Below are 24,501 nucleotides of genomic sequence, written 5' to 3' on the forward strand. Positions count from 1 at the left end.
GGGGGAATATGGCATAGGCTCTAGGAATAGCAGAGGAGAGTTATTAGTAGAGTTTGCAGAACAGAATAATATGCGGATAATGAATACCTTTTTCCGCAAGCGGGTTAGCCGAAAGTGGACGTGGAGGAGCCCAAATGGTGAGACTAGGAATGAAATCGACTTCATACTCTGCGCGAACCCTGGCATCATACAATATGTAGACGTGCTCGGCAAGGTGCGCTGCAGTGACCATAGGATGGTAAGAACTCGAATTAGCCTTGACTTGAGGAGGGAACGGAAGAAACTGGTACATAAGAAGCCAATCAATGAGTTAGCGGTAAGAGGGAAACTAGAGGAATTCCGGATCAAGCTACAGAACAGGTATTCGGCTTTAACCCAGGAAGAGGACCATAGTGTTGAAGCAATGAACGACAATCTTATGGACATCATTAAGGAGTGCGCAATAGAAGTCGGTGGTAACGCCGTTAAACAGGAAACCAGTAAGCTATCGCAGGAGACGAAAGATCTGATCAAGAAACGCCAATGTATGAAAGCCTCTAACCCTACAGATAGAATAGAGCTGGCAGAAATTTCTAAGTTAATCAACAAGCGTAAGACAGCGGACATAAGGAACTATAATATGGATAGAATTGAACAGGCTCTCAGGAACGGAGGAAGCCTAAAAGCAGTGAAGAAAAAACTAGGAATAGGCAAGAATCAGATGTGTGCGTTAAGAGACAAAGCCGGCAATATCGTTACTAATATGGATGAGATAGTTCAAGTGGCTGAAGAGTTTTATAGAGATTTATACAGTACCAGTAAGACCCACGACGATAAGGTGAGAGAGAATAGGCTAGAGGAACTTGAAATCCCACAAGTAACACCGGAAGAGGTAAAGAACGCCTTGGGAGCTATGCAAAGGGGGAAGGCAGCTGGGGAGGATCTGGTAACAGCAGATTTGTTGAAGGATGGTGGGAACACTGTCCTAGAAAGATTGGCCGCCCTATATACATAATGCCTCATGACCTCGAACGTACCGGAATCTTGGAAGAACGCTAACATAATCCTAATCCATAAGAAAGGGGACACCAAAGACTTGAAAAATTATAGACCGATCAGCTTACTGTCCGTTACCTACAAAGTATTTACTAAGGTAATCGCAAATAGAATCAGGAATACCTTAGACTTCTTTCAACCAAAGGACCAGGCAGGATTCCGTAAAGGCTACTCAACAATAGACCATATTCACACTATCAATCAGGTGATAGAGAAATGTGCGGAATATAACCAACCCTTATATATAGCCTTCATTGATTACGAAAAAGCATTTGATTCAGTCGAAACCTCAGCAGTCATGAAGGCACTACGGAATCAGGGTGTAGATGAGCCATATGTAAAAATACTGGAAGATATCTATAGCGGCTCCACAGCCACCGTAGTCCTCCACAAAGAAAGCAACAAAATCCCTATAAAGAAAGGCGTCAGACAGGGAGATACGATATCTCCAATGCTATCCACAGCATGTTTACAGGAGGTATTCAGAGACCTGGAGTGGGAAGAATTGGGGGTAAGAGTTAATGGAGAATACCTTAGTAACTTGCGATTCGCTGATGATATTGCCTTGCTTAGTAACTCAGGGGACCAATTGCAATGCATGCTCACTGACCTGGAGAGGCAAAGCAGAAGGGTGGGTCTAAAAATTAATCTGCAGAAAATTAAAGTAATGTTTAACAGTCTCGGAAGAGAACAGCAGTTTACGATAGGTAGCGAGGCACTGGAAGTGGTAAGGGAATACATCTACTTAGGGCAGGTAGTGAACGCGGATCCGGATCATGACAATGAAATAATCAGAAGAATAAGAATGGACTGGGGTGCGTTTGGCAGGCATTCTCAGATCATGAACAGCAGGTTACCATTATCCCTCAAGAGAAAAGTGTATAACAGCTGTGTCTTACCAGTACTCACGTACGGGGCAGAAACCTGGAGGCATACGAAAAGGGTTCTACTTAAATTGAGGACGACGCAACAAGTTATGGAAAGAAGAATGATAGGTGTAACGTTAAGGGATAAGAAAAGAGCAGATTGGGTGAGGGAACAAACGCGGGTAAATGACATCTTAGTTAAAATCAAGAAAAATAAATGGGCATGGGCCGGACATGTAATGAGGAGGGAAGATAACCGATGGTCATTAAGGGTTACGGACTGGATTCCAAGGGAAGGGAAGCGTAGTAGGGGGCGGCAGAAAGTTAGGTGGGCGGATGACATTAAGACGTTTGCAGGGACAACATGGCCACAATTAGTACATGACCGGGGTAGCTGGAGAAGTATGGGAGAGGCCTTTGCCCTGCAGTGGGCGTAACTAGGCTGATGATGATGAATTCGATCCCGAGCGAAGGTCACAGCCGGCACCCATTCATTTCTATGGGAGAAAAGTGATTATTTCGATCCTAAAATTGGCCTTAGCCAAATAAATAGAATGCGACCCATCAGCATGCATGTACCCAAATGCCTCTAGCACCCCCAATAGCAACCACTTTACTGGCAGTAATTGTCCAAGCGAACCTTAGGGGACAGTGAATGCGTTGACACATGTTGGGGAAGGGGGTCTCCCATCAAAAACGCCTATTTTCAGCATGCCCTAAGAGAACTTTCGATCAATAACTGTAGCTCGCAATGTCAGACTACAGCATTTACCGTAATCTCAATGTTTTTTGTTTGTTTCTTTTTATTATTGTTCTTTTTTACTTTTCAAGAAAATTATTGCAATCACACTCAAAACGAAAACCGCCTCGGCAAAGTTTATGTTTTTTCGCATAAAACAGATGTATTGCAAAAAAGCTTGTGGGGTTTTCAGGTTTCGCAGGAGTACTGACCACTGCGGGTTTGAGTTCTGCGCCACAGGGCCGCGTCAGCCGTAGGCCTCTAGCACTGCTGCACAAGAGCTCAGGCCACAAGGGGCTAAGAAGCAACGCATGCAAAAACACAGTATTGCCCCGAGTTAACGGAAACTGTTTATTGTATCCGGCGGCACCTGAGACAGCACAAATGCCAAGTCTCGGGACAGCGGGGAGCAAAAAGGGTCCCACACCAAGAGCAAAAGATACAGTCAGGGGCGCCTATAGCACGTAGCTGCAAGAGCACAGGCTCAAGCTGGGACACGCCGCTAGGAAAAGTCCCGGCGGCTATGCTACTTGCTCTCGCGATAACGAATGGGCCAACTCGCAAGAGCTGTCCCAAGGGGGAGAAGAGATACGCTACCGCCACGAGAGTAGCCGCCAGGGGCTGCCTTGTGACGTTGTAGCCCCGCCCTCACCGCAAACCCACAAGTGGAGCGCCACCACTGACAACCGGTTCAGAGTGAAAAGGGCCGAGGCGTAGGGATGGCAGAGCAGGTGAATGCGCCCACGCAATGGCATGTCGAATTCCCCAAATCCCCAAAAGCTGAATTTCAAAACTGCGGCGAAACTGACCTTAGGAAATCTGCTGCAATTGTGAAACACATATCAGACCCTTGACCAATTTTCTTGCTAGCGTTAGAGTTCTACTTTGTTTAGGAGCTTTAATGTCATTTCTATGTTAGTTTTCTACTTTGGACACCTAGAAAGTGGGCATGCATTTGATTCAAGAGCGTGTTAAAACTGGGCAGATACTGCTAAGTGAATCAACAGTGTGTTTTGCCGTTTTTTCTACATCTTATTTAATTCGGAACACCAGATAATTAGGTAAGTTTCATCAGTCCCATGAGGGTTGAATTAACGGAAGTCAACCATATGAGCACTTTGTAGTACTTGACTCAGATGCCAAGTTCTTATGCATAGTTGCTTATTGCACAGATATTAGCATGCTATCTAGCATGCCATCTTCTTGAATGGTGTTCAAGATGGAGAATGAACTTAAATACTAAAAAATTAATTCATGTTACTTTTACACGTAAAAAGACGCTAGCCTCTGAGTATGTCATTAGCAATAAAACAGTGAGGCGAGATTCTCAGTCGATTGTTCACGGAAACCTCATGCTGATACAGTGGTTGCTAAGGCCGCCAGGACCTTAAAACTTTATACAGCAAAATCTGAGACGCACGCTGCCTTGTATGAAATCAATTGACTATAACATACATTCGACCAATGCTCAAATATGCGTGAGCCGTGTGGGACCCTTGGCAAAAACTACTAAGTGATAAACTTGAAAAAATCCAGAACAGAGCAGCAAGATTTGTCTTAAGCCGGTACTCGAGAACCAATAGCTGTACCAATATGAAAAATGAAATAGGATGGGAAATTCTTTCCTCTCTTCGAAAACAATTGCGACAAACTCCTGTATCAAATATTTCCCAGTAAAACCGGCATTCGAAAGGCAATATACTTACACAGGCTTCATTATGTTTCTGCACGTACTGATCATCGTTTCAAGATTTTAGAATACCACACTAGAACTAATATGTATGCTAATTCATTTTTTGTTCGTTCCAGTAGCGAATGGAATCGCCTATCAAGTCAGCAAGTGTACTGTGTCAATGAAGATACGTCTCTTTTTTGTTTTTTTGACATTGTAACCCCTCTGCTATAGTGCCTGCGGGCTAAGTGGGGTAATCACTGAATACAGAATAAAGAATGCTTCTCCCAAGAAACTCCTCCCAAGTAACACCAGCCCCATATATATATATATATATATTTATTTAAAGATAGGCTTCATTCAATTCGTTTTTTTCTTTTATTGCAGTGACGTGGACTAATCTAGACGACTAAAAAGCAGTGTTTAAATGTTTATATTTTCCTCTGCCTCACTTTTCAAGACGGTGTATACTGATATATATACTGGTATACTGATATATATATATATATATCAGTATACACCGTCTTGAAAAGTGAGGCAGAGGAAAATATAAATATTTAAACACTGCTTTTTAGTCGTCTAGACTAGTCCACGTCACTGCAATAAAAAAAAAACGAATTGAATGAAGCCTATATTTAAATAAACTTGATCAAGAAAATGTGAAACAAAGGAAAGGTCTGGATATCATGGGTGCTGCAAAATTAAAGCTTTGCAACCTGGACATAAAGCCTCAAATCAAACATTTAGCCCTTTGGCCATGCAGAATTTGTCAACCAGTTTGTTTTTAATCCTACTCGTTCAATGTTTTCCATCTGCTTGTTCCCACTACACTTTCTTTTGCTTTGCTCACTAGAAAGAGCCACACAAATCACCCGAGGAGGCGAACCAAGAGGAACTTCGTAAAAGCAGGCCAAGCGAGAGATCGAGCAGCAGGACCAGGAGCCGCTCGGAGTCCTTTCCGAGGCTACAGACACCGCAACACCAGACACCAGTAGGAAACAAGTAACAAGGTGAGCTGGTCAGACTATGTCTCCCAGGATTCAGAAAAGAATAAAGAAAACCAGGAGCTAAAAGCACTTATTAAGAGGCAGGAAGAGCAAATCAGAAATTGAGGATAAGAAAAAGTAGAGAGAAGAATTTTTAAAGATAATTGAGGAGATGAAAAAAAGAGGATGGAAACAGTATGAGACAGGAAGAGGGTGTAGGGGACAAAAAGCCCAAAACAGATCGGCCCCCACTCAAAAAGAAGAGAACGGGAGAGAGAGACTCAGACAGCAAGATGGACAAAGTTACTCAGAACGTTACCTGATAAACGGAGCTATGATGCGATTCATGGAACAAATGCGAGCGGAATTTGATTGGTTTAGAACACAATTAACATTTAAAATGCATTGGCAAAATAACACGATCTGGCAGTGGAATTGTTGGGGCTTCCTGAAAAAGAGAGCAGTCCTACAAACATTCCTAACCAGTATCGATAAACCAGAAGTCATTGCGCTGCAAGAGTGTGGGAAAAATGCAAAATTGGCCGGCTACACAGCCTACACTGGGCAAGGATACAGTCGGAAGACAGCCATTTTAGTTAAAAGAAGCTTAGCAGCAGTCCTACACGAGACAGACACAAATAAGATTGATCACGTCCTAATTGAACTAGTACCAAGGAAAAGAAAAGATAGGAGCCTATACGTTCGCAACGTATACAACTCTCCTAAGCAAAACAAGAATTGTGGCTTCAATCAGCTCATCGAAAGGGCCAAAAACATTGGAGGGAACAGACCCATAGTCAAAGTCGGAGACTAACGCGAAACACACGGCTTGGGGGTACAAAACCTTGCAACAAAAAGGCAGCGAATTATGGGATAGTATCTCCAAGCATGAACTAACTCTTCTAACAGATCCTCAAATCTCGACGAGAAAAGGAAATAGCGTTTTCAGGGACACCACACCGGACTTTACTCTCATAGGGGGACACATAACCGCACAATGGTGTAACACGAGAGAGGACTTGGGGAGTGACCACAGAATAATAGAGACAGTGGTAGAACACGGCATACCAACTCCCAAACCCAAGCAAATCGAAGCAGTTAATTGGAACCTCTTTAGGCAGAAATTTGCCAAAAAAGAGGAGCTCAAAGATGTAGGCAATTGGAGCAACGCCCTCTTGGAAGCGGTTTCGTCTGCCTCCACCGAGAAGGCAGTGGACACAGAGGAAACTGGTCGGACTATGGTCGAACTATGGAGGAAAAAGGGGCAGCTGGAGCAAAAACTGAAAGAGAATAGAAGCAACAGAAACATTAGGAGGGCAGTAGCACACCTGAACAGAGAGATTGGAGAATACGCACTCGAACTCATGAAACAAAATTGGAATAGCATATGCAAACAGATGGATCACAAAATTGGTAAATCAAATGCATGGCTACTATTGAGGCACCTACTAGATTCCCAAAGCAGCAAATCAGAGATATATAGAAACATGCAGAAACAAGTGTATAAATACGAAGGTAGTAATAGACAATTGTTCGCCGAAGTTAAGGATAGATATCTTAAATGCAGCCCGCAACAAACACTACCGGACTACAAAGGGGAAAAGAACCCCCGCTTGGACAGCCCCGTCACGGTAGGAGAGGTTAGGGCCAAGCTGATTCGACTAAAAACAAAAACAGCTGCAGGACCAGACAGAATCAGCGATTGGATGTTGAGGAACCTAGACAAGTCAAAAGTAAACCTAACCAATTTTATGCAAGAATGTTGGGAGAAGGGCAGAATCCCCAAAGAATGTAAGGAGGCTAAATTAGTCCTAATTCCAAAACCGGCAAAAAAGCTCAGTCTCGAAAACGTCAAGACAAATATCCCTAACATTATGCTTGGGGAAACTAATGGAACATGTGATACAATCTAGAATCAACAGGTACTTGGAAGACCAAGACATGTACCCTGACATGATGATCGGCTTCAAAGCACACCTATCTGCATACGATGTCATGCTACAGCTTAAAGAGCAAATTCTTGACCACCAAAAGAAGGACACTAAGGCCATCATTGGCTTGGACATGGCCAAAGCGTTTGACAGCATAGACCACAAGGCAATCTTAGAACTGAATAGCCTAAACATAGGGAGACGTACCTAGGAGTATATAAAGGACTTTCTGACTGACAGAATGGTAACGGTCAGTCTAGAAGTAACGAGGAGAAAGGGCTAGAGCTCAGCAACAAGGGTACACTGCAGGGCTCTGTGCTCTCACCCATTCTCTTCAACATAGTAATGGTGGGACTACCACACAAACTTAAGGACTTACAGGGTCTAGAACATACGATCTATGCGGACGACATCAATCCTATGGATAAATAGAGGCAATGGTGCCCACATAGAAGAAATGCTGCAAAAGGCGATCAATAGAATTGAAGAGCACTTAGAAAAAGCCAGACTTAATTGTTCAGCTACAAAGTCACAGGCTCTCTTCATCAGTCCACAGAAAATGCTACAGAAAATCCCTAACCACGGGAAAAAACTCACGGTTAACGGGGACGCGATTCCAAACGTAAAAGCTATATGAGTGCCAGGCCTGTACATTCAGGACAACGAAAGAAATACGGAAATGATTAGAAAGCTTGAAATGAGCGTAAGCCAAACATGCCGACTCCTCAGAAGAATCACCAACAAGAAGGCAGGCATGAGGGAGGCTAACCTATTAAGGATAGTACATTCCTTCGCAATCAGCAAGATCACATACGCAACACCATACCTTAAACTAACAAGGGCCGACAAAAACAAAATACAAATCCTCAATATGAAAGGAGTTAAAACAGCCCTAAACCTGCCACGATGCACATCTACGCAGAGGATACTAAACATGGGCATTTCAAACACCCTAGAAGAGTTGATCGAAGCAACACTAGTCTCCATGCAACAGAGACTAATGAGAAGCAAAGGCGGTCTGAGAATTCTAGGGAAACTAGGATACAAAACCCACACCAAAGTAAGAAACACTGGAGCCATTCCGTCAAAAATCAGAGACAGGATACGCGTACCACCACTCCTGAAGAACATGCATCCCAGTCACAGCAGGATAGGAGGAAAGACAGGGTTAAAGCATTACAAAAATCGCTAGATAAAAAACAAGGAGTGTTCTACACGGATGCAGCAGAATATGAAAGCAGACCAGGTTCCGTCTCAGTGACGACACAGGCAAACGGTGAGAACTCAAAGAGCTGAAGTACCACGCAAAATAGAAGGGAGGTTGCAGAGGAGATGGCCATAGCACTAGCTTTGACTCAAAAAGGGGTAAAAATCAGTGTCAGATTCCAAAACAGGCATCAGGAATTATACCGAAGGGAGAATCTCCAAAGGGCAATCAACATATTGGTGAAAGGACCGATTCCAGAAGAATTAGTAAACCTTATATGGACTCCTGCCCACAAAGGCTTGCCCGGCAATGAGAAAGTGCACGCATTGGCCAGAGGGCTTATTTACCGGTACACCAATGCAGCCTCTCCAGCCAGGAAGCCCCAAGAAAAAGAAGAAGGCACAAACACTTACAGCAAAATTCTCACTTATTATAGAATGGGAAGGAAAACACTGCCAGAGGTGCATAAGAAACTAAGCAAGCAAGAAGAGATAACATGGAGGCAACTCCAAGAGGGGGTGATGTGCAACCCCTACATTCTGAAGAGATGGTAACACGGTAACACTGTGAACATGAATTGCAAACACTGCGGGGAAAAGGCAGACATGATCCACATAATATGGACATGTCCTAGATACCATAAACAAGAGGGATAGACATTAATGACCAGCTCGAAGGAAGATCATCAAAGAGAAGTCATCCGCATGGCCCTGGACACCACTAAGCTTCAAGGAGCATCAGCCAGCTAAAAAGGGAGGAGCAAGCCGAAGAGACAGGAAGACTCTTGACTCCTCCGGGCTCTTTTTGCAGTGCAAATAAACGTTATTTCTCTCAATCTCTCTCTCTTCCAGAGCAAATCGTTCATATTTTGGTTGAAAGACAAACCACACTTTTTTTTTCAGGACTCTTCCTACATAAATTTGGCACAGTGAAAAAACAAATTAACTCATAGTATTCTTTAAAAGAGCTGGGAAGCAACAAAACGCTGTGGTGCACCTCTCCTAGTTCCAAAGTGCACATGCAAGCCGAAAGAAAGTTCAGCCTCCAGAAATACACCAGTATTCAGAGTTTTATAGATTATGATACATGCTAAATGAGGCTTGCTTTAGAAAAAAAGATCTGGTACAGTTTCATCATGAAGGGTGGCTGCCAGTAAGAACCATTTTAAATGCAGATAATTCACAACCAATTTTCATAATGTGCAAGTAGCTGATGAACTTGGGCTTACCATGGTGCAGAACAAAGCCTGCGGGGTAAAAATATGTAAGGTGCTGAAGATTTAATTTCATTGTTCCATATCTGCCAACCTGTCAACTTTAAAATTAATAAAAAAAATCTCACACACAATATATATTGGGCATCGGGGAAGAAAGGGGTATAGCACACTTTTTTTTTTTTTTGCCTGCATGAAACACCATTTATGGGATACATATGGACTTGCACTATATACAGTGACTACTCTTTACTGTTAAGCAGTCCACAGGAACATCTGGGCAGTACGAGAGGAGGAGAAGAAATATGGCTGGACACCCACTCCAGGGCCATTACACATGCATTGAAAAGTGTATGAAGGCAACGCTTGCGGTATATGGCACCTCATGCTGCCACAAGAGTGCAGCCGCAGGTACCATCATAATTTCTTCTTTATAGGTGTTTTGCAATCTTGCACAGCCCGAACTTTTAACAGCTTCAAAACTTTTTTTTTTTTTAAACAATCTATTTTTAATAAAACTTGGCGACACATTTGTAAAATCGTAGAACAAGCCCAAATACATAATCCTTACAGTAAACTTGTAATGCTTGGCAAATGTGTCGGTGTCTCTTGAGTGGCTGACAGTTTCTCCCAAGAACAAGGTACTAGTACTAATAGCTCTAAGATCTCAACACCCTACCGCCACCATGAGCATCTTTTGCAGTTTTGGTGTAGATAAGTTATTCCAGAATTCCAGCACGAAATAAAGCAGTCAAAAATGGTATTTCACAAATAGGCCTTTTACAGTAAGTCATGTGACTATGCAAACTATATATTTTTCAGAAGGCAACGTATAAAGAACAGATTATAACATAAAACCTGATGCCTTAAAGGGACACTAAAGAGAAACACTAAATCAGTGTAGACTGATTCAGTGTTTTGATTTAGACTGTGTTTAATGATTCAATAACTGTGCAATAAGACATTTATTAAAGAGAAAATGAATGACAATGTTCGATTTAAGTAAATTTAGGACAAAACACCTGCACCGGTATGTCAGTGTGATGTCACACATTTCAAAGTATTTTCTCCCATTTGGGCCATGTGTTGGCTCGGTAAAAGTTGCCCATACCTGCCAAGTTCAATCTTTGGCTCCTTTAGCACACAATGCAGTCCATTTTTACTGATAAACAATTAACTAGGCCCTAGCAGACGCAATCAAAATCCATGACAGCATGGCGATCTGGTGTAGAAACTCCAAGGCAGTGTCAACACCAATCTTTCCTTTTTGTGCCTTTTCTGGTTTACCAAATCTTTTCTCACGGTAAGTGTAAAGTTTTTGGTACTGCAGGAGCGTGATTTACTAACCCAGGTGAAATAACTTTTCTCTTTAATGTACCTTTAATATTATATTACTCTACACTCCAGATAAAAAAGGTTCTAATTTCAGATTAATTATTGAATTAAGCTCGCTACCTTTATTGCTATAAAAATATAAGGGGAGCAACAATTTGCTGATACCTGCCAAAAGAAGAATATCAGAACAATGTCACACTCTGAAAGTGTTACAAAGCTAATTCCAGCTAACTCCACTACATCTCCGACAACTGAATACAATAGAGTTTAATAGTCAAAGCAGGAAGTGGATAACGAAAAGGCAACTCAAGTTTTTCAATACAGGAGAAATATACGACATTCTAGTTTATTCACACACACACATGCACGCACGTATGCGAACACACACACACACACACGCATGCATGTGCACACATTATTTAAATCTGGTACTTTTTAAGCCTCTACTGCCCTACCACACTAACAACGAGGTGGCCAGTATAGCCTTAAATCTGCAAATGGTCATCTAATTATTGTTCTAAGCTATTTTAGAAATATATATAATCATATTTCATCAGTAACTCTGAACAGTCAACTATTTCAGCATTTCATTATTTGCGCTTGTACTTCATAAAGTAGAAAACAAATAGCTCTATCATGTTGCACACAAATGTTAAGAGCACTGTGTCAGGCATGAATTTTGTGACAAGTAATTTCTAGAAGAAAGATTTTCACAGCAATACACATATTCAAAAATTTCATATAGATCAGTAATGTGGAAAGTTGGGCTAGTTGGTGATTAATCATCATACCTTGGTGGTGAAGCAGCACAATGACAAGGACAAGGCACACACAAGAGTAGAGCAGCAAGTGCTGTGTATTCTTGTGTGTATTTGCCTTGTCCTTGTCAGTTCGCTGCTTCACCACTAAGGTATGGTGACTTCATGTAGACTATATATGCAACTTTTTTTTTTTACTGCTCCTAACTCCCTATTCACCAAGGCATCATGTGAAGAGATAGAAATCGCTGGGACTGTAAGGATAATGTGACATGTCACAGCAGTAAGTATTTCCACGTAAAACAATATCAGAGAAGGTTAATGGGAAAGTAAAGAAAGGAAGTGAGAGGGGAAGAAAACCACTCACCATCCGAGGGAGTTTGGTAGTGCGCAAATTCTTGAAAATACTCTTCTAACCTAGACTTGCCAGCCTTGATTTTTTCCGCTAGCAAGTCCTGCTTGTTAAGGAAGAGGATCACAGATATCGTTCGTAACCACCTGGCAAAGAGCAGAGGAAGAGAGTTGTGAGAAAGAACAGCTTCCCAAGAAAATCCCATCTCACAGGCCACAAGCTACCAATGTAGTTAGAGCAACCACACAAGCACACATCAAAAAGAAAAACGTTCCACCAAAGTCCATGCAAGCAACCAGGCACGTCATTCTTTACAAAAGGTCCTCACACTGCTACATATCCATGTCAGACATTGATTACAAGAACGAAAGTCTCTGCAGCACCAGACACCATACTCCGAAGTGCTAGTTCCTTTCATTAAAATATAATATTAAAAAGGTTTGAAGCACCTTGGACACTCACAATAAAAGATGAGACCTGCATGCAGCACATTTTGATTGAGAGTATACTCCCTGTTAGATGAATGAAGACAATGGCTGGCTATTGGGGAAAATATACAAGGTGCACACATGCACGCACGCACACACACGCGCGCGCACACACACATACACACACACCATAAAAAAGGAGGCCACCTCTGCATATGAGATGCCAGAAACGATCTGGAAGAGCCACCAGTATTTTGTCTTTTGCATATTAGTTAAAAAATGCTAAATTGCTATGACAGCAGCCAATGCTCCAGTCCAAACGATTTGTCATATTTTCTTTAATAGCACAGAATGGAATTCTTTGCAGCACACAACCTATTATGAAACTCTAATCGCCATATCTAAAAGCAAGTCCACATTATTCATGGGAGGTGGGGTGGGGGGCACGAGAGAAAAGGGAAAAGGGGGAAGGAGAGAATAGGAAGAAGGTGGAAGGGGAGGGAGCATGTGGCAACCCAAATGTAATAGTATATATTTGCAACACCAGCAGAAGCTGCCCTTAAACATGGTGAGAAGCAACCATCAGAGGGTATGTGTCAGTTAAGCGATAGCTTTGTGGTGCAAGATTACCGAGAAATTTATTGTTTATCCTTTGTAGCTCTCATGGTTTATAGCAAGAAGCTTGTGGCTTCGGCATAACGGTTTCTGCCAAATTTTCTTCTGCATACTTGCTAGCAACACATTATTTCATGGCTTCCCTCCTTTGTTCGCGAATCTGTGTCTGCGTTGCTTCGGTTGCGCACTCTTCAGCATGTGTTGCTTCCTGTCATCTAGTTGCTCCAGTGTGGTGGGGACCTGCTAGGGTGCCATTTAAAGGGAGACTGCAATTAAATTCTGGACTGCCAGACATGGACGGCGCCACTGATTTTTTACATATATGTATGGCACCGATCCAATGTTTGATATTTCATGCATATTCGACACTAGTTGATGAAAGGCACTGCCATCTCCATGAAGTTGCCCAGTCATTTGAAATTATGTTTTCGCTTACTGGAGCGCACGCTCCCATGGTCAAGCGCGTGTCTGCTACCACCAAGGTGTGCGTGGAGAAGATGCTATAGTTTTTACGGCCGCCACCATAGTGCTTCTGGTAGCTTAGATATAACCCTGCACAGCTGAAGTTCAGGGATTCTAATAAATTTTCTTTTTCTTTGCCTTTGTGATTCCCATTTCAGTTGCAGTTCGCATATTCCTGTACAATGGAGTGCACATGCTTGTAATTCCGTTATAGCCGCACAGGGTACCTCTTTTCGCAGCGACTGCTTAAGCATTTCTTATTTTGATGAAACATTTTTGGGACAACAAACTGATACCTGTAAATTGTCCCAGACATTTTTCTCAATGATATCTTACTGTACAGTATACTTGTGTGTATATGTTCGTGCAAGAAATGCATTTCTGAGACAAAATATTGCTTGCAAAAAACTTTTGCTGTATTCACAAGTTTTCAATCATTTCCTTTATTGGAAACTGCAACGAAAAAATTGACCACGGAGGCAGTTTTTGCAAAACAGTTTGACCCTGACAGGGTTAAAAACCCTAGTTTCGGATAATGTAGATACAGAGCAGCCTCCACGAAGCTTTTTTTTTTTTAATATCAGTGCATTCGTTACAAAAAATTTGCAAAAGTAGATATTTTTGATACCAAAACTCGGAGAAGGGGAAAAAAAATTCTGCCATAGCTGCTCATCAGAGGCGACACGTCTGCGAGGCGACGTGTGACACGATGCATATCTTGCTCTGTGTGGGTACTCACAGCACCTGTAAGCCAAGTGCATGTACTGAATGGGTGCCTTTACTATTTACTACAGCATCACTCTTTCAACCCTGAATGCACTCATGTGACACTTCAAGGTAAGGCAAAAAAAAAAACTTCATATTTACAGGTGCATGATTGCAACAGGACATTCATCTTGGCGAGTTTCTTGAAAGCCAAGCTATCAGAAACCATGGTGCATGCTTTGATCTCATGCACAAATGTAGAGGCCACCTCCATGAAAGGCAACCCAACCATTTAAAAGGCTCCAAGGCAGGGTCAGGGTAGCAATAATCCACTTGCAATATTTTTGTGAGCGACACCAATGAAGCTTTACAAGTTGGCTTTTTTTGAAATGTGGAAAAATGATCTACATGAGCAATACTACATAAGATAGCTTTGAAACATGCACTCTCCCACATCAATATTGAACTTAAATATTTGAACGGTTAGCCAGAAGACATAAAACATACCAGCAGCATTACACTTAGGCTGCAAACAGCATTAACTGGCTTCATTCATAGAGGGCCAAAGGTTTTCTTTTCTTTCTTCATGAATTTTAGACGGCACACACCTTACGTATACATGAGGATAAGGCATAAAAAATAAGGTACAAGTTGCAGTGAAAGATATTTGCTTTTTAGGTGTAGAGACAGTGGAACAAGTGTCGTCGTAAGTGTTTACAGATATAGTCTGCATCACTCTGAACCTCAACTCTCTGTCAGCCAGCATTTTTTTTTTTTTTTCCAACTGATTGTCAGCCCCTCCCAAGTATTTTTCACATATTGGTTCAGCAGACATTCTATACTACATGCAGCTGCTTTATCATTGTCTCCTCCGAAATTCATAAGTTCATAAATTTCTGTTACAGTATGAAAATGCAGGCGTCCAGTGCATGGACGCATGACGAATAAAGGTACGTCCGCACTAGTGACAAAAATATGCGCGGCATGCCGAGCGCGGTGAGCATCTGCACGGCAGACGCGCATAGGAAAGTTCACAATAGCGTTTTGCGGCACGCAGCAGCAACACTTGGCATCCCGAATTGTTCCGTTCCATTCAATACTTCTGATGAAAATGCGCATTTCGTTCGGACGATTTTGTCTTTCATCAGAGGTGTCCGTGTTTCTTTGCGCCAATGCCCATCATGCTCAGGCACGTCAGACATGGACGAGTAGCTACTGGCGACTGTGAACATAGTAATTTGCTCTTTATTTGTGCGATGCTGATGCACCAGAAAAAGGACGAGAAGGTTTTAGGTGCTCTAGATCTAGCGGTACAGGGACACCGAGGGCCAGGCACACACTCTGCTTCCCCGCCTGCGTGCAACTATAACATAACTCCTTGTCCTTGAAATCAACGTTGGATTTCTCACACAAACAGGCATATGCACAGACTGTTTCCAAAAACACTTCTATTTCGAAGCCACTTCTTTCTCGGCGCATCTTGACAGCGGTATGGGAAGGCTTAATGAAAACAATCTTATTGGCTGAACAAGGCCTCTGAGATTTCATGGCGCGCATATCATTCCTCAATCTCAGAGGCCATATATTATGATTAATTGTGAAACAAGTGGCGCCACAACAGCATGGTTCGCTTCTGATTGGTGCTCGTATTGTGGGAGCTGCGAAAAATGGGTCTCGCACCCATTCGAGCAGTTGCCGTGCATTGCCGACACTTTTCATGAATCTTGTCATTCGTTTGGGTTGTATATTGCCACACAACAATAAACGTCACCTGTCTTGTCCACATTTCCTTTCTTTAACGCTGCGAGCCCAATACTTCCCAGTAACGAACGGCATGCACGTTATCAGCATGACGTAGTATTCCCGACAGGAAAGTAGCGGGCACGGCGTTTTCAAGAAAGGAAATGCAAGTAATGCAGATGACAATTATTGTGTGGCAGATATAAACCCCAAAGGGTGTACCTTTGTCTAAGAGTGTAACATTGCTCGCCGCACACGACGTGCGCATTTTTGTCGCGAGTGCAGACGTACCTTAAAGGGCCCCTTCACAAGGCCCCACAGCACATTTTGGTTATACGCTGAAAGTTGTTGCATGTCCTCTAGGGAGCGTTCTGCTGCAAAAATTTTTCAAGACCTCATTAAGAGCCGAGATACAAATATTTCAGTGCCGCGAACCCATGACTTCAGGAAGCAAGCTCCACTGCATAGCGAGATGCTTTCTCCACTCGCCCCGTATAGCCTCCGCAAGCAAAATTCCTTCCCTGCGTTCTCCCACACCGGACCTCGAGGATGGCGTGACATACGTCATGGGCCCCACCTTCACTTTTTTTTTTTCCGGCGCTGTGCACGAGCTGTTGTGACTAGCAGGTTTTGCGCAGCACATGATTTTGCGCACTGCACACAAGGACACATGACTAGTGGTATAATTCAGTGCTACACAAATACTGAGGCAGAACAAGCAGATCACAGAGCATGATCACGCGTTGGAATACGGTAGAAAATGGCATAGTTCCGGTACCTGCGCACGTGACTACACGACCGTGCGAACAAGCAGATGAAGCGAAAGTACATCCCTCTTGCTTCAGTGTGAAGTAAAACAAAAAACACTCAGACATTCCGTTTGTGTGTTTTATTATTTCTCTAAACATCAATTCGTCAATTCAAGCAACAGATCACATAAATAACAGATGGTGCCTTGAATAATTCTCGAAGTCACGTGTCACCACGAGCGACATCACACTGCGGACACGAGTACATAGGTGCAGGGACGCAAGTACATCACCGTCTGGCTTGGAATGCAACGGCCATGAGGAGAAGGGAAAACGACGTTCGGATTGAAATTTCAGACCTTTCCGCGGCGCGTAGCGATGTAATTCTTTGCAAACACGATCGATGGCGCGCATTGTATGCTCTGCGCTTGTCAGCTCAAAATGGCCAAACCTGGTGAGGGGCCCTTTAAAGGGAATCGGTCCTCAAAAAAAAAAAAAAATCATCCTTTAAATATTTGTACTAGCAATTTCAAAATCCACCCACTAATAGAACTTTAAATTATGGGGTTTTACGTGCCAAAACCACTTTCTGATTATGAGGCACGCCGTAGTGGAGAACTCCGGAAATTTCGACCACCTGGGGTTCTTTAACGTGCACCTAAATCTAAGTACACGGGTGTTTTCGCATTTCGCCTCCATCGAAATGTGGCCGCCGTGGCCGGGATTCGATCCCGCGACCTCGTGCTCAGCAGCCCAACACCATAGCACCAATAGAACTTTACAAGCAGATTTCAAATGTGTCATTAGTTTCTGTGTAGCCACTATAGTTATTGAGTTAGGTCCTACACAATGGCAAAATTGAGGGATTTTGTGGGCTCTTTATTGTGTAATGAATTTTCACAAAAAACTTTGTGCTGTAGCTTATTTAGCTTTGTAGACCGCTAAGTGCCGATATCTATTCACACACTATCTACAATTTCTGCAATTATGAAAAAAAAAATTAGGACACTTCAACTAATTCTTTTCCACAATTACATGAAAATAACCTTGTACATTTATAATTGTCTTATACTAACGAAACTTGGCACACTTAATCTTGATGATATGTACAATGCTGATACCTACTTAAAATTGCTGTCTCCTACCAGTAGTTGCAAAACTACAAGGTTATAGTTCAGGGAATTGAGAAAAAGAATAGTTGAAATGCTCTGATCTTTCTGCATAGTTCCAGCAATTGTATACATTGTTTGGCTAGATATCGGCACTTCATGATCTACAAAGAGCTAAACAAGCTAAAGCACGATGCTTTTTGTGAAAATTTAGTACATAAAAAAGTGCCCACAAAGAACACTATATTTTGCCATTGTGCATCACATAACTCAAAAACTGTATCAGCTACACAAAAAGTAATGACATATTTGAGATCTGCATAGAAAATTGTATAATTGGCTGAATTTTGAAACCTCTAATACAAGTAATAAAAAAAAGTTGTTTCGAGGAGCGTCTCCGCTTAAAAAGTACAAACCAAATGCCAACTATCAACTGAAAGGTTGCACAATGGCAGAAGAGTATGACTGAATGAGTAAAGGCAACACGCAAAAGACCAGGACTGAAGGACACAAACGACAGGACCGGCGCCACTCACAACTAAGTTTATTTTTGCAACAAGCCTGCCTTATGTAAGCCAATCAAGACGAATCACACACGAAACATTAGAAGTAAAACACAGCAATCCATCGACCACTCAGGAATCATATCTGGCACAAAAGATCAAATCGGCAAACAAGAACCACACGTGGAGCAGCATGGGAAGCAATTCATCAAGCACAGTCTTTACCAAGCCAACGGGGAGAAATAGAGTATGACAGCTGTACAAGCTTTCAGTTGATAGTTAGGTTTGTGTTGTCCTTCTCAATCTATTTGGATGTCCCATGTTGTGCATGCCTAAATTTCTGTACGATGAATCCCCAGCTATTTGGTCAGCTTCTTCTCATTCAAGAATATCTTCCTTTGTCAAAATGCAGGTGAACCTGCCAAAGTGGTTTGCCATGTCTTCCCTGCCCATCCTTAGTCCCTGCCATATTTTTGTGCATGTTGGTTTCATGCTACGTAAAACTGTGTTCATCTTCGCTTTCTTCGAATTCAGAAATTATCAACAGTTCATAAATTCCTTTGCCATTCAAAGTGTGGATGGCCCTGCCACACTGGCTAACCATGGCTGCCCTGCAGAGACAGAGCAACAAAGCATGAAGACACGTGCTCCACTTGCTGTCAGAAATAACTCAGAAGTTTTGTGTGTTTGGATGACCTTTCCATAAACTACAAAACAAGTGCACAAAGTTCATTATTGCCCAAGTTGCTTCTGGAGATGCAGGGAACGTACTGAAAACACAAAACAAGTGCACTTGGGCGAAGCAGACGTTGTGCAAGGGTGGGCCCGTGAGTTATCTCAGGAGTAGCAGTGTAGGAATTAAACAGACTGGTGATTGCAGCATTACCCTGTGAAAAAGCAGCACACCACTACATTTAGCATTTTTTCGTGACAGCATGTCTTGAGATGCATGCCAGCGTTGAGCAACAAATACTCAATTCTATTGCGCTCATCGAATGAAATGCGATAACATAATTGCATGCCCTTCAGTACACTCGGCGCCCTGCGTGTGTGTTTAATAAAACTTTCACTTGCAGTTAGCCTAATTGAAAACATGCGAATTGCTGCACTGGCATTCATTTCACTAAACTTGCAAAAACATGAAAATTAGCACTTTACAGTGCAGCAACATGTATTCAAAACCAAGTGGGACTAATGTGTTTGATCACCCTCACTACTGTAAAGATCAGAGAAAAGAGAGAGAGGGAAAGAGGCAGAAGCCAGATGTTCAGGCAAGTTAGTCTAGTGAGTTTCCATTATAATCTTAGATTTAGTATATTTATTCATTACCTAAATCTTCTAACTTGTCTAAGTTCATGCTAAAGATAAGTTACTGCCGCATGCAAGCTGGAAACTTAAACAATGCAAAGTGCTAAAGTACAGCAGTGCTGAGAACATAAACCACAAAAAAAAAAAGTGCGACAAAAAAACAAGTTACCTAGCCGAGATTCACAAGTATTGCTGAATGACCCGGTTGGTGTAGCATATTCTTGTCTTGCTTTAGCGCAACTCGGTGCGAATAAGTCACCGCGGCACTTGCGATGCTTGTATTCAAATTGAAAGTGGGTGTGAAACTACGGCATCAGCAGCAGCGGATATACAGCAGTGCCATGACCCCTTGCTCGAATAAAGAATCAGCGCTTCTTGTTTCTTCGGGAGCGCGTTCCACCATGAAAGCGGTGGGCAGAAAGTGCCTGGATGAAAGCGGTGAGCAGAAAGCGCCCGAGTACCAGGCGCTTTCTGCTCACCGCTTATATGCCTGACCATGCTCCCGAAGAAACATGAAGCGCTGATTCGCCATTCCAACAAGTGGTCATAGCACTGCTGTATATCTGCTGCTGCCGATGCCATAGTTTCGCACTAGCTTTCGACTGGAACGCAAGCACCACAAGTGCCACGGTGACTTACTCGAACTGAGCTGCGCTAAAGCAAGACAAGAATACCTAGCTTGGGAACTCTTTGTGCACATATGTACACCCCACAACAAAAGTTTATGGACCATGGGATCTCCGAAAATGTTAAATTCTCAAGCAGCCAGTAGAGTAGCCAGTAAAACTATATACTGCAACTGTAAAACTGCAAATTGTAGGCCTGAAATGCAAATAACAGACTGCATTGTGAGGTTGCGGAGATAATCAGCTTTTTCTCAGGTCTCATTTTGTCGCTGGGTATACATGTACCCACCTCAAATATGCATACTAAATTTCAAACTGTTTGATAGAAATTGCACAAGTTTGCAGAAGTTTTTAACAATGTAATCAAAAAAGTTGTTTAAAAGAAATTAATCCAGTAACATAGGTTGCCAAATTCCTGTCTCTAAAAAGCACTACTATAAAGGCAGTAACATAGGTGGCCAAATTCCTGTCTCTAAAAAGCACCACTATAGAGGTAGAATGTGCTTTCTATAACACAGGTGGCAATGATCACTCAAGAAATGGATTTAAACAGTGTGCCACAAGTATGCCTTCATGGTAGCTCTTCCTCCAGTGACATTGCACAAAGCTATGTGCTGAACCCAGAGGTCTGACAAAGGAACACAGTCATGCCGTTATATTTGTTGCACATTATAAAGGTTGCAGAGCAAACGATGTAACAGCGCACATTTTCCATAGAAAAGGATTGCCGTCTCTCATATGACACACCTATGGCCGGAGAGTCATGACATTATGCCTGGAAACCCTGGTTTGCGCGAAGCAGCATGCTTCACAGAATAAAGTTGATTTCAAACAGCTGAAAGATCCCACCTTGAAAGCCTACAAGCTATAACCAGCCTGACAAGGCTTACTCGGGTTGAGCTTAACTATTACTCCAGTCTGCCACTATTTGGAGCTCTCATCGAAGCATGCAAGAGTCACGAGTTGACCAGTAAAATATGGGGGTGGAGAGAAGATTGCTTAGTCTCACATCCACACCACTCATCCAGACACGCCTGCTCTTCCTTAACATCTGGAAGCAAAGCAAGAAATTCTCGTTAAGCTTCCAAAATTGCTTCTCACACGAACAATGCCACGAATGCAGTGTTTACAGACACCACAAGAGCTGCCTCAACTTACAAAGCTTGCAGTGAAATCACTGTACGACAAATATTGATACCTGCATAAGTATGACCAGGAACCTAGGTTGCATTAGCTCAAGCCTCCAAATATTGAATTGAATATAAAATATTTTCGAATTTCTGAACAAAGTGAAATATAAAGTTGGCGTGGAGTCTGGCTGTTAAAAGCAGATACCATGCACTGTGGGAATCGATGCTATGTGAAGAATTTAGCAAGTAGCTGGCTATTCAGCAGCGTTCAAGTTCTGCAAAGCGTTACCAGGTGGACCGTGTCCACCTGGTAACGTTTGGTTTACCTGGTTGTTAAATCAAGCAGCTGCATGTGACATAACCGTGTTCATGATGACAACAGCAAGGCAATGATGACAACGAAGGTTATTCTATGATGGTGACAGCATGATTTCTAGACCGGCCATTTGAAACAAGTTTTTGACATGCCATTCGTTGGATTCTACAAAGTTGTAGGTAATGGATGGGCATAAGAACATGAATTGTGACACAATGTCATCAGTTACTAAGTGTTATACAATTGCACGTACCTATGCCTATGTCATGTGGCAAATTTAACCTCACAAAGCCCAATGTATCATTTTCGATTTGCTGAATTTGATTCCTGAAAACTCTGATGAACTGAAAACCCATGCAGAACCCACACTAGCATTATGATGGATAGAGGAGTTGGTGTGCTGACCAGCCCATCAGGAACATAGTTCGCCACTTCTCCGCATCATGACGCAGAAGTGGCGCTGCGCTCAGTACAACGGTAAAGCCACTCTATACAACGGTTCCGAGCGGTGTATGTCTGGTAGTTGAGGCAGACTGCATGAAACAAATAAAGCATGCAAAGTGAAAGACTCATCTGTAGCCATCAGTTTGTGCAATGAGGAGATACAGGTCTGTTATTGCGCGTTTCCAAGTTGCTAAAATATGTTGAAGCTTCTACGACGAAAAGATGAGCGGCATGGTTAGCGGAAGCGCATCTCCTACGGTGGATAAGCGGAGTCCGCACCAAATGGTAGTGGTATTTTTGGTTCAGAGAAGATCAACAAGCTCATTTATTTCTTCGCACAGAACTATAAATCACAGGGGCCTAAAGCAGCAGTGGACACCACTACTGGATGGAGGACGCATTTAGGAACGGTTCCTAAAATGCGATTTCAGCCATATTGTTGACGAAGTTTACCAAAGATGCAATGGTATGGTGCTTCCGCTCATCTCTATAATATGATGCCCGAAAAAAGAAGAGCAGATGTTATTTGGTACTGATCACACAAGATGACCGCAAACCACGAGAGAGATCTGAGCAACAAGCTGCGAATAAACCCTGCGCAAATTACAACATCAAGATTTCTGTGCCGGCGACTGCAGAGCTTACTATCGCCTAAGTGTTGCATCATGCTCGGTCACTGGATCTGGAAGTGGAAGATCCACGGTTGCCACACTTTGACTTGTTCCTGAAATCTACGAAATATTGCCAGCTACGGCATGAACAGTCGTAGGAATATATTACTAAGCTTTAGAAAAGACGAAGGACAATGAGACTTAATTACACGGGAGCTGTAAATTCAGCACAAAGTGAAACATCCTTGCTCCAAACGGAGTTCTTACCCGCCGTGATGGCCTCGTGGTTATCGTTGTGTTGCTGATGATGAGGTTGTGGGTTCGTTTATCTGTCATGGCCGACAGGTTTTGATTGTGCCGGAATAAAAAACGCTCGTGTACTTAGGTTTCGACACACATTAAGGGGGGATGCTACGCTGAAGGGTCAACTTTTGAAATGCTCAACCAATTTTTATGAAATTTTCAGAGGTAGTTGATCTTGTTGTCATTAAAATACCTTCCAAATATCAGCACCCTAGCAATCTTAGCACACTAGAAATTTAGCAATCTTGTGTGTCAACTTAGGAAAACTATCGTTTACAAAATAATGAAAATATACAAATTATTTGTGATTAGTTACCTTCTAGATGGTTTATAGTGCAGGATAAGGTCAGTTGGACATTTTTTATGTCATTTCTGTAAAAATGCTATTACTCTGAAAGTGAAGTTTATTTTTTTCACTGTCATTATATGTCAAAGATCTGCTAAATATTATATGTTGGAAAAAATTTAGGCATCTGAAAGTACCTTATCTTGTTCCTCACAAAATTTGTCTAGAAAAAAACGTTGGAAGCAGCATTGGGTGAAGTAATTTCGAAATGATACTTTTCCTGAAGCTCTTCTTTTGCAAAAAGTGCAAACTGAGAAAAATCACTTCGATGATTTCAGAGCATGGCATTTATTCTTATGATCAGAAAAAATTAATCAAAGTGCCCTGCTGCATATGTCGGGCTCTCCTTGTCAATATGACGCTGCTCTACGGCGATTGCTTCAAGGCGTCGTCTCTTTTTTTTTTTTTTTTTTTTTTTTTTTTTCAGCTTTAGAGCTATCCATCGCTCTTGCCTGCGCTCGTGAAATGGCTTGCTTCGTTGCTTCCTGAACGTGCTGATTCGTCTGAACTCCATGCGCAAGTTCCAGCTTGTCGAAACTCTCTTGATGCCACTTGCTCCTTCATTGAATTCCAGCACAGCCAGGGCTGCTGCAGTCTCCAGTGTTCTCAGTGATGCAAATTCTGTCTTTGGGCACCTTTTCCATACAAGAGCATTGAAGAACCCGTTTGCATTCTGTGTCTGCATCCTTGAACATCGCGCAAGAAGCTCTGGCTTACTAAGCCTGTTGTAGAGAGGCACCAGCTCTTTGGCAACATCTCTGCTGAAAAAGCTGGACGATGGGATCTTGGCACTGATGGCTTTTCCGCTGCAACTAGGGCTCTGTGTCAATTGTAGTGACACCAAGAGTGCTCACCAACTGGGCAAGCGTCATGTCGTGGGACTTCAACTGTCGAGTAGGAGTGAAAAAGCGTCGTAAATACTCCTCGTTGCATTTTTTTACATCTGGAGCATTGTCTTTCAGGGCAGATGCATAGTAAGCAGCGAGTTTTTTTACAACACTTTGTGTCAGCT

The 24,501-nt window shown here is 42.5% G+C and overlaps 1 protein-coding gene across 6 annotated transcripts in view; it reads right to left on the minus strand.

The window, feature by feature from the left end:
• The window catches only part of Galphas (G protein alpha s subunit), a 218,032-nt gene that overhangs the window by 111,199 nt on the left and 82,332 nt on the right, over window positions 1-24,501 (minus strand). For all 6 annotated transcript variants that reach the window (XM_055061898.2, XM_055061899.2, XM_050193607.3 and 3 more), the window contains exon 9: window positions 12,110-12,240. In XM_055061898.2, coding sequence (XP_054917873.1) covers window positions 12,110-12,240 — 131 coding nt within the window. The remainder of the gene's footprint in view (window positions 1-12,109; window positions 12,241-24,501) is intronic.

Source organism: Dermacentor andersoni, chromosome 1, assembly GCF_023375885.2.
Source record: "Dermacentor andersoni chromosome 1, qqDerAnde1_hic_scaffold, whole genome shotgun sequence".
NCBI classification, from domain to species: domain Eukaryota; kingdom Metazoa; phylum Arthropoda; class Arachnida; order Ixodida; family Ixodidae; genus Dermacentor; species Dermacentor andersoni.